This window comes from Mytilus trossulus, chromosome 1 (assembly GCF_036588685.1).
Source record: "Mytilus trossulus isolate FHL-02 chromosome 1, PNRI_Mtr1.1.1.hap1, whole genome shotgun sequence".
Lineage (NCBI taxonomy): Eukaryota > Metazoa > Mollusca > Bivalvia > Mytilida > Mytilidae > Mytilus > Mytilus trossulus.
Window position 1 is genome coordinate 82,777,108 of NC_086373.1, and position 14,661 is coordinate 82,791,768.

The 14,661-nt window shown below is 32.0% G+C and overlaps 1 protein-coding gene across 6 annotated transcripts in view; it reads left to right on the forward strand.

Moving 5' to 3' along the window:
• Positions 1-1,649: 1,649 nt before the first annotated feature.
• LOC134687315 (voltage-dependent calcium channel subunit alpha-2/delta-2-like) overlaps positions 1,650-14,661 on the forward strand; it is a 51,874-nt gene continuing 38,862 nt past the window's right edge. For 5 of the 6 annotated variants that reach the window (XM_063547506.1, XM_063547535.1, XM_063547526.1 and 2 more), the window contains exons 1-10: positions 1,650-1,767; positions 9,148-9,241; positions 9,683-9,799; positions 10,511-10,570; positions 11,176-11,311; positions 11,763-11,894; positions 12,418-12,478; positions 12,766-12,816; positions 13,199-13,298; positions 14,548-14,616. In XM_063547506.1, coding sequence (XP_063403576.1) covers positions 1,661-1,767; positions 9,148-9,241; positions 9,683-9,799; positions 10,511-10,570; positions 11,176-11,311; positions 11,763-11,894; positions 12,418-12,478; positions 12,766-12,816; positions 13,199-13,298; positions 14,548-14,616 — 927 coding nt within the window. In that variant the 5' untranslated portion in view covers positions 1,650-1,660. Of the gene's footprint in view, positions 1,768-9,147; positions 9,242-9,682; positions 9,800-10,510; positions 10,571-10,659; positions 10,738-11,175; positions 11,312-11,762; positions 11,895-12,417; positions 12,479-12,765; positions 12,817-13,198; positions 13,299-14,547; positions 14,617-14,661 lie in introns of those variants that run through there. The other variant, XM_063547551.1, reaches the window with a different exon arrangement.

Genomic DNA, 14,661 nt, shown 5'->3' on the forward strand with positions numbered 1-14,661 from the left:
TGAAATTTAGTACCAACCCCTATTTCTAAGAGTTTAAGTCTTAATCCTGTATGAATAACAGTGTCAAGTGTCATAAGCCTTTCTTAAATCAACAAAGCAGGCAAACACTCTACCATCCTTATGTGAACAATATTTATCAAAAATGCATTTTAATATAAACATATATCTGAGAGTCATCTATTAGATTATGCTTTTTAAAAAAAAATATCCAATCTAGAGTTTAATATGCAATTGAATAATTTGCCAACACCGAGCTGGTGATTGTCAGGCCTCTATAGTTACTTGGTTCATCTTTATCGCCACCTTTATGCAGCGTTTTTGTATATCCTTCCGCCCATGATTTAGGATATAAACCATATAATAAACTGGTACTAAACAATTATATTATACATTTTGTTTAGAAAATTTGGCCACTTTTCAACATGTTGTTGCTAATATGATCTAATCAGCTTTATCCCTTTTTAATCTACCATTAGCAGAATATATTTCTGAGTCCTTTATTGGAAAATCTAGATCATTGAAACATTTTTTGTTTAGCATCTTCTAGCTTTTTATCAAGTTCTCAAGTTTAAACGATCTGTAAATTCTAAATTGAAAGAGTTCAAGTCCTTAAAATGCTTTATCCATTGAGTCGGAGTTATGTTATTCTCTAGATTACATGAACTTTTATTTTGAAGATCGTTTATAAGCTTCCAATACAATTTTGGGTTATTGTCATGTTACCCTTCTAACTCTAAAAGTTAAGATTTTTTAAATTCTTTCTTTTACTTTTCTTGCTCTTGTATATTCACGGTTTAATTTATAAAAGTGATTTCGTACACATGGATCTGTTGGAAATTTGGAATACACTTTTTATAATTGAAAAGATTTATTCTCATTTTTTTAAGATCATTATCAAACCAGTTATTTTGTGGCAGTTGTTTTTTGATATTTTTTTTAAGTCTAGGTTTTATGAAAACGGAGCAGACATAGAATATATTAATCTGTTAAACTAATATATTTTAAAATAAAAATCTTAATTTCAATTTTGCAGTCCACTATACCACTGAAGCATTTGACTGTACTATTAAATAGCAGTCTACCAGTCATTATAAAAACCACCATAAAGTATATTGATGATTGTTTTTTATTGAGAACATCTATATAACCAGAGACATGTCTCTGGTATAACTTAATAATTGTATTTCGTTTAATATGCAACCTAATTTTTTGTTATTGTTTTTTTTAATTGTTCATGAACATTAATAATGTGCTAACTGATGATATTTATAGTCTTTTTCTTTTTCGCCGTGAATACCACTGTCACTCTAATATAATTATAATCAATTTAACTATTGTCAGTTTATTGTCTTAATTTTGTATGCCATAATTCCATCATTTAATCAAGGATTTGTAAAGTCTAACTATACAAATCCTTGATTTTTATATGTAAATGTGTTTGTGCTAATAAAATATTGTCTTTTGTCTATACGTGACATGTCCAGTCTAGTAACAATCTTTCGGTAAATTTATCACAATAATAATGCAAACAAACTGTTTCCACTTCCTTAATTATTAAACTAATTAGTAATTAGCGATAACGATCTGTGTATTCCTTATTTGACATTTTACGCGAAAATAGGTAAATAAAATCCAAAACGAGGTTTGTATACAGAGATCAATGGCGGACATGGGAGATTCAGGTGCCCGCATCGGAATTAAAATTGTGCTTTTCTGTATAGTAGTAATCGAAGTAGGATCCAGTTTTCAACTTCAAAATGTTAAAATGTAAGTCAATGCAAAAAGTCGCCTTTACAGCACCAAAAATATTTATACAAAACAGAAAATTTTCGACACTCAGCATCAGCAGCCAACAAAAAAAGGGGGGAGTGGAACAACACTCTCCCATTAATCTATGAGTTTAGAAACACAATCTTCTTTAATTAATATGTCTTTAGTTGAAAAGCTTTCATATTAATCTTCCTAACCTCACTTTTTCAAGAAATAATAACATAAATTTGTCACATTAGGCTAAGCCATGACACTGACTGAGTAAAATTATCGCAGTTTCGTAAGAAAATAAGTAAGTAAAGGCTTCATTTAAAGAGGGTGACTCAATTAGCTTTCGTATACATTGACATTGTTATATTCAACATGTACTCAAATGTATGATGTTGGCAGTATATTTATATTGTCTCACTCATTATTAGGACTTCTGCTAATACTGATATTGTTGTAATATCATCATGACCATGTAATTTGATATGTAATTATTCCATGTAATGTTAAAATAATCAAAATTACTATATTATAAATATATAGCCATAGGAGGAAGATATGAGTGCCAATGAGACATCTCTCCACTCAAGTTACAATATATAAAAGAAAACCATTATCCATGTACATGTAGGTCAAGGTAAGGCCTTCAACACGGAGCCTTGGCACACACTAAACAGTAAGCCTCAAAGGGCCCCAAAAATTTCTACATTGTAGTTAGGCCCAGAGCCAGGAATTTCAAAAGAGGGGGGTCGTTGGACTCACAAACTCGACTTTAAGTCACAATTTGAACAGAACATTGACTTTAATAGTGCTTATTTGTTTTCAAGGGGGGTTCGTCTGGGGGGGTTCAGACGATGGGGGGGGGGGGGGGGTCGTCCCTTGTCTGAACCCCCTGGCTACGGGTATGGTAGTTAAAAACCATTATGAACATTCAATTTTTCTTCACATCCTTGCATGTAAATTTGCCACAGCCCATTGGCAAAACTAGCAGACTATTTTAATCCAACCAAAAAGTATGTGTAAACTTTTTTTTTGTCTTGAACCTCACAGAAAAACTAATTTCTTTGAATTAGTGTTGCTTCTCATGGTTAACTGGTTAATAACAACCCTTACCTAACCATGCTAACAGAGCAATGCTAGAACAAAAACATTGTGGGAAATTAATTAGATATAATTAAATAACCATCCCTTTTATCCTGGCATCACAAGCAAGAAATAACAGATTGGCCAAAGCCATCAGTATCTATGATCAATTAAATCAATTACCGATATAGAATGATGATAAATACAATTTCACATTGTAATTGATTGATTAACATATATTAATATCAATTTGAGCTTTTCAGGTCTCCAGAAAACAATTAAGCGTTTGTATCAGCAGGCCCGTAGCCAGGAATTTCCAAAGGGGGGTTCGTTTGACTCACAAACTCGACTTTAACAGTCACAATTCGGACAGAGCATCGACTTTAACAGTGCTTATTTGTTTTCAAAGGGGGGTCGTCCGAACCCCCCGAACCCCCCCTGGCTACGGGTATGATCAGAAGACAATACTAGTGGTAAAAATTTTTAATACCATATATAAATGCTTATAAAGTCCATACCGGTTGAATTAAGGGGAAAAAATTTGCTTAAAAAAGTCTTTTGAAACTCCAGTTATTTCAAACCATGTGTGATCATTTGTGATATTTTGATAGAAAAACCTGTTTTCCATTATAAAGAAGTCAAACTCATGAATAAACATATGAGTTGAATATCTAATTTACTGGAAGTTTATATTGCGCACAAAATAAATATGTGAGAATGTGACTCCTGAGGTAATCTGCAGGGCTCACGCTACCAGGCGACTTGGCCGAAGAAGACTCTTTCCCGACCGTCACTTCGCTTTCCCCAACCCCCAAAAGCGAATACAAGTCGCCCTATTGTTTACGATACTCGCTTTCAGTCGCTTCCGTCATCGGACATTTTCAATTTTTACCAAGTTGATGAAACATCAACTTTTTATTAATAATTAAAGAAATTTAGACATAAACAATAAATTATCTTATGACATGAGGTTGAAGCATCGTTTTTGCAGTGTGTAGCAAGTTATTTGATAAAAATACAACTTTTATCACTTCGTGTCCTTCCGAAAGTTCCGGTGCTTGTTACTCGAAAACGTACATCAACCTAACTTTCTGCTGTGAAATAAGTTTGTTACTTCATTTAAACTTGATAATAGTTGCCCCCAGTAAATATTCAATCCATTTATTGCATTAAAAACATCATGATCCTTTCCAAATAACTTGTCAAACATCGTGTATTTTTGTAAATTTTCTTGCAATCGTCCGCCATTGTATGTATGTACAAAATGTATGTACGTGAGTACGAAGATCCCTCAGTGAACGGAGAACCCCTTGATTGCTGCGAGGGTAAAGTGGAATCCGTGTACACTCCCTATCAGGATTAATGGAGACGTGTCACTAACTTATATACAACCCACCACCAGGACAATCCCCAACCCAACACAGAGGGAGTGTTAGGAGACACGGGGAAGTCTTTTATTATGGTGGAGGAAGCTGAAGAACTCGGAGAGAACCACCGGGCCACTCGGTGGAAACAGACAAACCAGAGAGATATCAGAAGATTGATCTCCAGGTCAAAGCAGGGGACAACTTTGACCAACCTAGGCCCCCAAAGTACCCATTCTAGTTTAAACTCGGGTTTGGGTACCAGAGATGTGTGTGAGAGGGTGAAAATTACCCTTCTGATGTACTGATATTTTTAGCACCCCGAGTGAGAATCGAACTCGGGACCTTCAGCACTGTAGCCATCGGTCTTAACCACTAGACCACGAACTCACATTGTCCGATTTTCTTAACTACGGATCGGAAACGGACCAGCTATGACCGAAATCCGTATTTTTACAAAAATTACTACGGACGCACGGATGGAACAGCTGACAGAAGAATATTGATCCCAAAAGGAAAAATTACGCATTCCACATGAATTAAAAGAATTTTGGTTTCATCTAAATAAACTCATCATTAATTGGTGTACAATGTATATAATTCCCTATAATTTATATGGATTGTTGTAAACTATTGTAAAGTTGCTTAACTCTTAGACTATACACCTAATCGCTATTTATTCCATTCCGGATAAGTTCTAAAATTACACAACTTTTTCATCCAGTTGAAGCTATCTGGGACCCTGTTCAAACAATTCCCAATGCATGATACTTTTTAATGAGACCTGTTTAAACTACCGTAAATACTTCAAACAAAATATTTTTTTACTTCAATATCAATTTCGAAAAAAGTGGATCATACCACATCAAAGTTTCTTGATGATCTATGTCTAAAATTTTTCCTCCCTCAGCTCACTGCTGATGACCTCCATTTTCGACCCGCGTGACCTAATCAGGAAGTTGTATAATTGACTGTTTTTCCAGGAATGGACTAAATAGCGATTAGGTGTATTACACTGATATCAATATATCATGGCCCAGCTTACCTTTATATATCTTTTGATGAGAAACAGATTTCATACACAAGATAGTTTTTAATTAAATTGTAATTGATATATTGATTATTATAAATTCTTTACCTTTTAAAATTTTTTTTTTTTTTTTTAGTGCTAGACATTTAGTTGGTATAGTTTCTCACAAGGACCTTAGTAAAATTTAAACAACTTTTAATTTGAAATGTTACTTTAATTGAATACTCAGATATGAATTGAACAATATAAAAAGAACATTATTTACAAATGACGGTTTATACTACTGTAAAATCCAAATATTGTAGCGCACCGCATGAATGAGCACTTCTCTTTCAAATCTCACCACTTCTCCCTATCAGTTTCAAAAAGAAAAGTCACTTCTCCCTATAATTCTGAAGCAGTGTGAGCCCTGAATCTGTACTTAATAGGCATTCACACCACATCTTCCTATATCTTATTACTATACTATGACTAGAACGTTTCAAATTAATTAATATAGCTTAGATACAAAAAATGTATTGTTAGAGCTGCGCTCCCCCGATTGATCTGTCTTTTTTAAAACTGAATTCAGAGACACTATACAGTACATTTACATGTACAAAAACATGTATATCAATAATGAGGTTGTAAATGTTGACTGCCATGTTTCATGACATTTGTAATCAACTACTGTCGACTCTCGTTATCTCGAAGTCAGCAGGACCAGAGAAATATTTCGAGATACATGTAGTTCGACTCAAATGAAAACTAGAAGTTTGACAGAACAAGGGACACAACTCTTGCTGAGCTTGGTAAAGCTAAAATAAATCCTGGTGAATATGGGAAGGGGGTTGATATTCTGGTATCAGATCGATGTACTTATATGTCATGATCTTTACTATACTAACATTCTTTTTACTGATTCAATTGTTTCAGTTTCAATTTTTTCAAATGGCTTTTATACGAGAGAGTAATTGCCAATCAATAGTTTCGTTATTCAGGTCGTTTATAGTTGACAAAATAGTTTGTTCTCGGATACAAGAGATTTTAGAAAATCTAGATTTCTCTTCATTTTGTTTTATCTCACTCTTTCTTTTCAAAACAAAACACAACACAGTGGCGGATCCAGAAATTTTCATAAGTGGGGGCCCACTGCCTGACCTAAGAGGGGCCTGCTCCAGTCACTCTTCAGTGATTCCCTTTATAAGCAACCAATTTTTTCCCCCTTAATCCGCCTCTGCAACAAGATTAAAGACGCCAATTGAGAAGTTTTTACGTGATCATCAACCGAAGTCATAATCCTTACTTTATACACACCCAAGCTCATTAGTTTGAATAACAATTAATTGTTTTGTAAACATTTTAAATACTTTTTCAAGAAAATTAATAATGTATCACTAAATTTATAAAATTCTTTAAAAGATAATCTCAGGTAAACACTTGTGGAAATAGCATGTCATAAATCAAGAGAGTGGTCAGTGACTGGAAATTTAATTACATGTGTATTGTCAGTTAAACTCTTCAATCCATTTAAATGCTGGAGGTCATGTTTTGACATATGTGTATTGGTTCGAGATAAATAATGAATTTTGAATGCTTTTGTTAACTTTGGGATCGTAAAATTTAGTTTGACTCAAACGAAATTTCAACTCATCCAATTTCGACTCATCAGGAGTTGAATTACATACATTTATATGGAACAAAGTTTGGGACCATGTGAAAACTTTGACTCATCTGAAATTTCAAGTCAACCGAGTTTGAGACAACGAAAGTTAACTGTATTGTGTTTTGTCACTTTTCATTACCTAATCATATCAATAAGTAATATTCACAGCCGATTGTATTTTAATGCAGCGGGAAGTGTCGTTGAGCTGGTCAAAGCATGGTGACAAAATTAGTGCATAATAAGCAGAAATGTAATTCTAAAATAGCCTGAGCAGGAAAAAAAGCTGAATTGCTATTTTTTCATAGACATTTAAATTGTGGAAATTCAATCCTTGTTGAATTATGATTAGGAAATGAAAAGTGCTTGTATTTCTGGTTTATTCTCATCAGGTTTTCAGTTTAAATTGTATCATGTTTATAGATTTTTTTGTTATGGGTAATATAATGAACTGTCAAAATTTTTTTTTGTCAGTCTTTATTTTTACATGTAGTTTGTTAATACATTTCAAATTTTGAATAATATTGTTGATTTTCAAGTCTTAAAGAACAAAATGAGTAAAAGTGAGAACAAATAGTTCATAATCTTTCAGTTTGATATGGTTGAAAACACAACACAATTACTGTTTTGTTTGGCCTTAAAAACAGAGAACTTGTTTAACAGGAAAAACTTGTATATTGGAATTATTGTTATTTTGTAATGTTATAAATTATTTATAAATACATGCAATTGTATTTCATTATCCATCCAACTGTAGAGATTTTATATCAGATAAAAACCTTATCAAATTTTGTATGATAAGAAGGTTATCTAAAAAGTTTACATTAAAACCAGATTAAAAAATGACTATATGTAGAGTAAATATATGTTAATCATACACCACCAATCAAAACTCATGCATTAACTACTAAAAACCATGAAAGACAGATCTTTATTGGTAAACATTTTTACCCTGTACATGTAGATAACTGGGGTACAGGTATTGGAACATGTATGTAACCTGTGTGTTTTAATCTTCAGTCTGGCAGTTCAGTGATTTTCCTAGTGTTTAAGGGAAGGGGCCCAGGGCCCATGCAATTGGGAATAGAAGTTCCTGAAATGTTGGATTTGTGGAAAATATATTAGTTCGTTCAAGTTGGTTTCCAAGAAAATTTTGAAAAATTATTAAAGAGCAAAATTCTGCATTCTGAGAAGCTGAGACTACTATAACTGTTATAGTAGTCTCAGTGAGAAGGAATAAGTTATAATTGCATTAATTGTGAATAATTTCAAGAGATTATTTATAAACAAAATACAACATTAAGACACCAACAAAACCTTACAATGATGTCTATATAAACAATTGAGAATTTTAGAGCTGAAAATTGGGAAAAAAGAGCATATTTCTCATTGGGACAGGGGCCCACATTCAGACCCAAATAAGAGGTTGGAAAATCACTACAGTTATCCATAGGGATAACCATTTAGGAGTTTTCCATTTGTAAAAAAACACATTTGGAGACAAAACAACTAGCTACAAAGTCTGATCGGACAGTTTTTTCTCTCAAAATTAATAGAAATATATGTACAACAGAATCTCTCATAAACTCTGTCTCCTATCAATGATTAGAAAATCTCCCATCAATAATTAGTTTAAGCCATCACTGTAAATATTTTATTAATTTGATGTGTATAGCTACAAGAGTAAATTTATTTGAAATATACACATACATGTACAATGTAATAGAAATATTGTAATGGTAGAGTAGACTGCATGTACATGTATAAATCTGTCTCCCTCTCTCGTTTTGATATGTATGGTGCATCCATAAATATCGTTAACACTGGTTGACAATGTAATGGCATGGTATGCTAGGGAGGTACAGTTTATTAATTAGGTTGACTTTAAGGATTTATGCAAAACTTTCACCTAGTAATTGTTATGCACCCCAAGTAATGATGGTACATCTGTCCATCTGTAAGTCCCTAAATTGATTTCTGTTGTCTGACTCTAGTTTGCCTCAACCAAATGTTATGAAACTTATACACAATGCTTAATGCTTAATTTCACAAAACCCTGATATGTACAAATTTAGGTAGGGTCACTTTTTCAGTTCCTGAGTTTTGGGAGTGGAGGGCATCATGGATCTGTGTCCCACATATTTAGATAAGTTATAACATGTACCATCAATAAATTCATATTCTTAAGTTTAATTTATATCGGTCAATTCTTCAATAAAATAAAATATTTGTCACCCACTGTACAGTGTTTTTTTTTCGTTTTTTTTCAGGAGCCAAGCAAAAGAATGGTCAGAGAAAATCAGTATGAAGTTAAATACATCGTCAATGGGGGAATCTATGGGTTTTTCAAATTTCATTGAAGTTGTAAGTACATGTTTTGTTATATATAATTTCCAAACAATATGTCAATCATGTCAATAGTGTTGTACATGCTGTATGCTTTACAGCAAAATACATTGAGTGTGTAGAAAAAGATAATATCTTTGGTTAGCTTTCTTGCTAGCTGGAACCTGAAGTAATTATTTTGGATAGCCATTAGGTATACTACCATTCTTTCAGACTAGTCGTCCAGTTCTACAGGCAGATTGATTTGATAACTTTCAGACTTAGGTCAAACTTTTTCAGATCAGCTTGCAATGATTCATATATTCTCTATGGTTGATTTTATGTTGAAATATGCAATTAATTATTTTGTCCTGTCATGTACAATATAGTGATTTTGCATTTATTAATCAATACACATTCTTGGTTTAACATCATGTTGTGAATAAATGATTTTACATAACTTTATTTTGTTTCAAATAGGAATACAATAAGCCAGAAAGTTACATAACATTTGAAAAGAATAATGGAGTTGAACTTGTGAAAGAGATGGCCACACAACTAGAAAAAATGCTGGGGAAGAAGATGGCAGCTCTGAAGGTTTGTAATTTGGATATAACCCTTGAAGATGGTGGCAGGGTTAACAAATCATGACATAAAAAGTTAAAAAAAAAAGGAGAAATGTAAACAAGTGGAAGCATGTGGTTATTTAAAGCCTAGGGTCAGACCTATAAGTAAGTGCAAAGACAAGTTGCCTCAAAGGCAAAAAACTTTAAAAAGATGAAGAAATGAATAAATGAAAAAAGCAAAACTGATTACTTTTAGAAGTATAAAAACAAACAAACTTGAAAAATATCTGATGCATTAATTGTTATTTAGGATAATTCCTATTAATTATGTACTACATAGATACTGTCAATTCAGAAATCATGGTATACATATATATAATTGCTATCTTTCAAGAATGGAAACAAATGCGAGTTTAGTTTTTGTGATTTTGAAAAAATCTTCATGCATGTCTATGTTTTAGTTATCAGAATGCCAGATATTCACCCAATTGCATTCTTCACATAACAAAAAACTTGCAATAATTACTGAATTTACAGTATGTGTTTTTATAACAAGTCACATCTTTGACAAAACACTATTTCACATTGAATATTATGTAAATTTGTTCTTATGTTTGGATGTCTCATTTATTGTGATGGAAAATTATGTTGTGACATGTTCCTTCAAATCTTCATATGTTTCGATGTCTCATTTATTGTGATGGAAAATTATGTTTTGACATGTTCCTTTAAATCTTTACAGGATTTAGTTAATGCAGCTGAGACTGCAGTGAGAGATCACAAATGGAGGGAGGATATGAGGGTAAGTCAGTGAGAGATCACAAATGGAGGGAGGATATGAGGGTAAGTCAGTGAGAGATCACAAATGGAGGGAGGATATGAGGGTAAGTCAGTGAGAGATCACGAATGGAGGAGGGAGGATATGAGGGTAAGTCAGTGAGAGATCACAAATGGAGGGAGGATATGAGGGTAAGGTAGTGAGAGATCACAAATGGAGGGAGGATATAAGGGTAAGTCAAGTTTAACAAGATATATTTATTTTGAAGAGTAGGCCACATGTTTTGCAGTTATTATTTTACCCTTCACTAGCTATAAAGTTCATAGTTTTTTCCCAGTTTTTTCCCTGTGAAATTTGTGTCTTTCTAAATTGCCTTCTAAACATGTGATGAGCATTTGACATAACATATCCTAGATAAAAACCTTAAACGTGACTCTCATGTCTGTAAACAAGTGGAGAAGATATGTTCTAATTCTTTAAGATTTTAAGATAACCAGGTTCATTATCTAGTTAAGTTTACTGAATAGTATAATATTGAATTAAATGTTAATGTTTAAGTTAAGGTATTGGTATATTTCTACTTTAACAATTCTAATGTTTTAGTTTAGTAAATTAAATTGTAATTTTAGATTGGTGATGTGCAGTATTGGGATGCTAAGAACCACAGTCAACTACATGATATACTTTCATACAATGAAAGATTCCTACAATCTATCAACGAATCTGTATCAACTGTCCACATTCCAGTAGAAATTTACAATGGAAGTAAGTTGACAAAATCTTTAAGTTAGTACATATATATAAAAAAGAAGATGTGGTGTTAGTGCCAATGAGACAATTCTTCACAAGAGACCAAATGACAAAGAAATTTACAAATATAGGTCACCGTACGGCCTTTATCAATGAGTACTGTTTCAGATAAGAGCTCACAGCATGTTTGTAAGGATCGTAACTTTTTTACACATGGACACAGCAAAAACCAAAGTAAAATATTCAAAAGAATTTCTTTAACATGGACAATGAAACACATCATTTATTGAGTTGCCTGGCATAAAACTGAAACACTTGGAATATTGTGAAACTTGGACATAAGCTTTAAGTAGTTTAAAAAATAACATCTGAAATAAAGTTTCCAATTAAAAAAAATCTGTATTTTACTAGCAAATAGATTTAGTTTTTTTACAGTCGTCATGAATCTTACTTATGCTTTTTACAGACATTGACATATTAAATGGTCTAAAGTGGTCCAATGATTTAGACCAGGCATTCCTGAAGAACTATGAAAATGATCCTGACATCCTGTGGCAGTACTTTGGTAGTCAGACAGGGTTTATGAGAACATTTCCAGGTAAAATGCTATATACAGTTTTGTACTTGTCCAAGTTATCTAAAAGATTCCTTCACATATACAATTTGGCAGCTATTGTTACTTTATATATAAACAATTATCTCAATTGTATTGGGTAAAGGACGGTCATCTTGCCCTTTTTTGTCAGCCTCTTTTATTGTTTAGCTTTCTGTTGGTGTATCTTCAGTTTAATTAATCAAGCATCTTTTATGGTTCCTGATTATACAAATAAGAGGAGTGAAGTAAACAAAGAAAATTAGTATTGATAGTTTCATTTTACTACAGTCCTATTATTTTGTTGTTTTTACCAAAAAAATATAAAAAAGTTAATAAGACGCATTTTAGATAGTCTGTTTTATGTTTAAGATTCTTAAAAAATATGCATAATATTATGCTTAAGAATCTTATAAAATATGGATAATAACTGACCTCTGATTTAAAAATATGCTTTGAAAGATATGACTGTGTTTAGATGTCATTATAAATACACTACTAGTTGATGTTCTCATATCTATTTTCACAGGAAGTAAATGGAGTATAAAACATGATGATGTGGATTTGTTTGATGTTAGAAGAAGACCATGGTAAGTACATTATTGTCAAATCTTATATAAAAAAGTTATTATTCAGTTATAAATTCTCTTTTGGATTATTTTCAAGTTTATTGTTTTGATATGCTCTCATTAAAAAAAAAATACCCTTAACATACAGACTTATTAAAAATTTGGATTTATGAAAATGAGAAGATGTGGTATGACTGCCAATGAGACAACTTTTCACAAGACCAAATGACTAGACAGAAATTAACGGCTATAGGTTACACAATAAAACAATAGTAAAGACAAAGTCTATATAAATACTATGTTTGCAGGTATACACAAGGCTCAAGTTCACCAAAAGATATGTTAATCCTCATTGATACGTAAGTAAATCAACTTTTTATGTTGGGCTTCTTTGACTAACTAAGAGATATGTGTTTAATGTGCTACCACAATAGCCACTGAAAAAAACTGAAGAGAGTTGTATAAATAATGTTCTAAGACTTCACTTTTGTATGAACTGGTGTTAATTTCCAGAGAAGCAGTATTTTGTATTAATTTATGGTTAGGACACCATTTACAAGTCCACTATAAGTTCAAGATTGCAACAAGTTTAATTTTCAAGGATCATCAACACAATCTTTTTCCTGGAAACAGCTGTTATAATAAGAAACCTTTTGTGTTCCATGATGAAGTTAAGACTGATAATATATCTTGATAGAAACAATGTTAAATTGTAATATGTTATGTATTTTATAATTGCAGAAGTGGAAGTGTACATGGGCAAGCTTTAAGTTTAATCAAAGTGGCAGTCAAATCTATTCTTGACACACTTGGAGAAAATGATTTTGTCAATATTGCAAATGTAAGAACTGTAGGAAGTACACCACTAATTCATGGTCCCATTGCTTTCTATGTTAAATTCCTCCATTTCAAGCAGGCACACCTCTTTCATTTTAAGTTCAAATAAAGTGGCAATCATTGCATGTTAAAGCAACACTTTATTGTGGTTTGTACTGAAAAAATCAACATACCTTTAATTGCATATAAGAAAGAACTGGTTCCTGTAACTTCGGATGTACCAAAACAGGTACTTCAGATCTGACAAACAGACTAAATGTACCCTCTTTTTAAAATTTGGTGCAGTTTTTTCAATATTCAAAATTTTAAGTCCAAAAGTGTTCTACAATGATCACCAGTCCTTCAGTTTTCATTTGATGCCAAAAATACCTAAATATTCTATATATTTTGAAAGTTACACTCATGCGTAGGAACTATTTTGTGTTAAATATGTACTACTTTCTGGTATGTGCTTTCTTGCCGGGCCCGAATTAGTGGTGTTACACCTGTAACTTAATGACAGCAACAAAAAATAAAACTCACTTTGTTCTTACAACTTTCGATTAAATGTGTTTAATGGATATAAACTTTTAAATATACTATATGTATCATAAATATTTCATTTAAATGTTCTCAACAAAATCTAGAACTATATGTAATGATTAAACTGGAAGAAAATATTCATCAAAATCATCAGTATAATTACCCTTAAAAAGTGTTCTACTTCTTCTACATTAAAACAGCATAAAATCAAACAAATAGTCTTGTTTACATAAATAACAGCTCAATCAATATAAGGTTTTAAAAGGGAAATCACTTTGCAATCGTAAGCAGGCATAGATATTATAATTCCTGGTTTATCTTGTGACATTGTTTAACTGTTAAACATTCAAGTATTTATACAGAAAAAATTACCATGTCATGATTAAGCATATTTCACCATTCACATGATATTCATAACTGTTGAACTTGAATGTTGTTTAGAGTTCATTGTTGTCCTATGTGTTATACAGATTGCACACTCCTATATATATATGCAGTTCTCAGCATATCAGTCGGAAAAGGTTTATGACATATTCTTATTTGTTATCATTTGTTTTAAATATGATCTGATACACACTGATGATTAATTTCAAGATTTTTTTTTATGTATTAAGGAACGTTTGTATCTGTGCATATAAACTTTATACTCAAGACACAAAAATATATACCAGTACTGGGTATGTTATACAATTGTTCCTAATTTAATATGAAATCCAATATTTTATCTTTAGTTTTCCAAAAGTGTGACATTTGTCAGCTGTTTTGAAACATTTGTCCAGGCCAACCACAGAAATAAGAAGGTAAGTGAAAAAAAACTCTTTCATGCTCACCAATCTAGTTTAAAA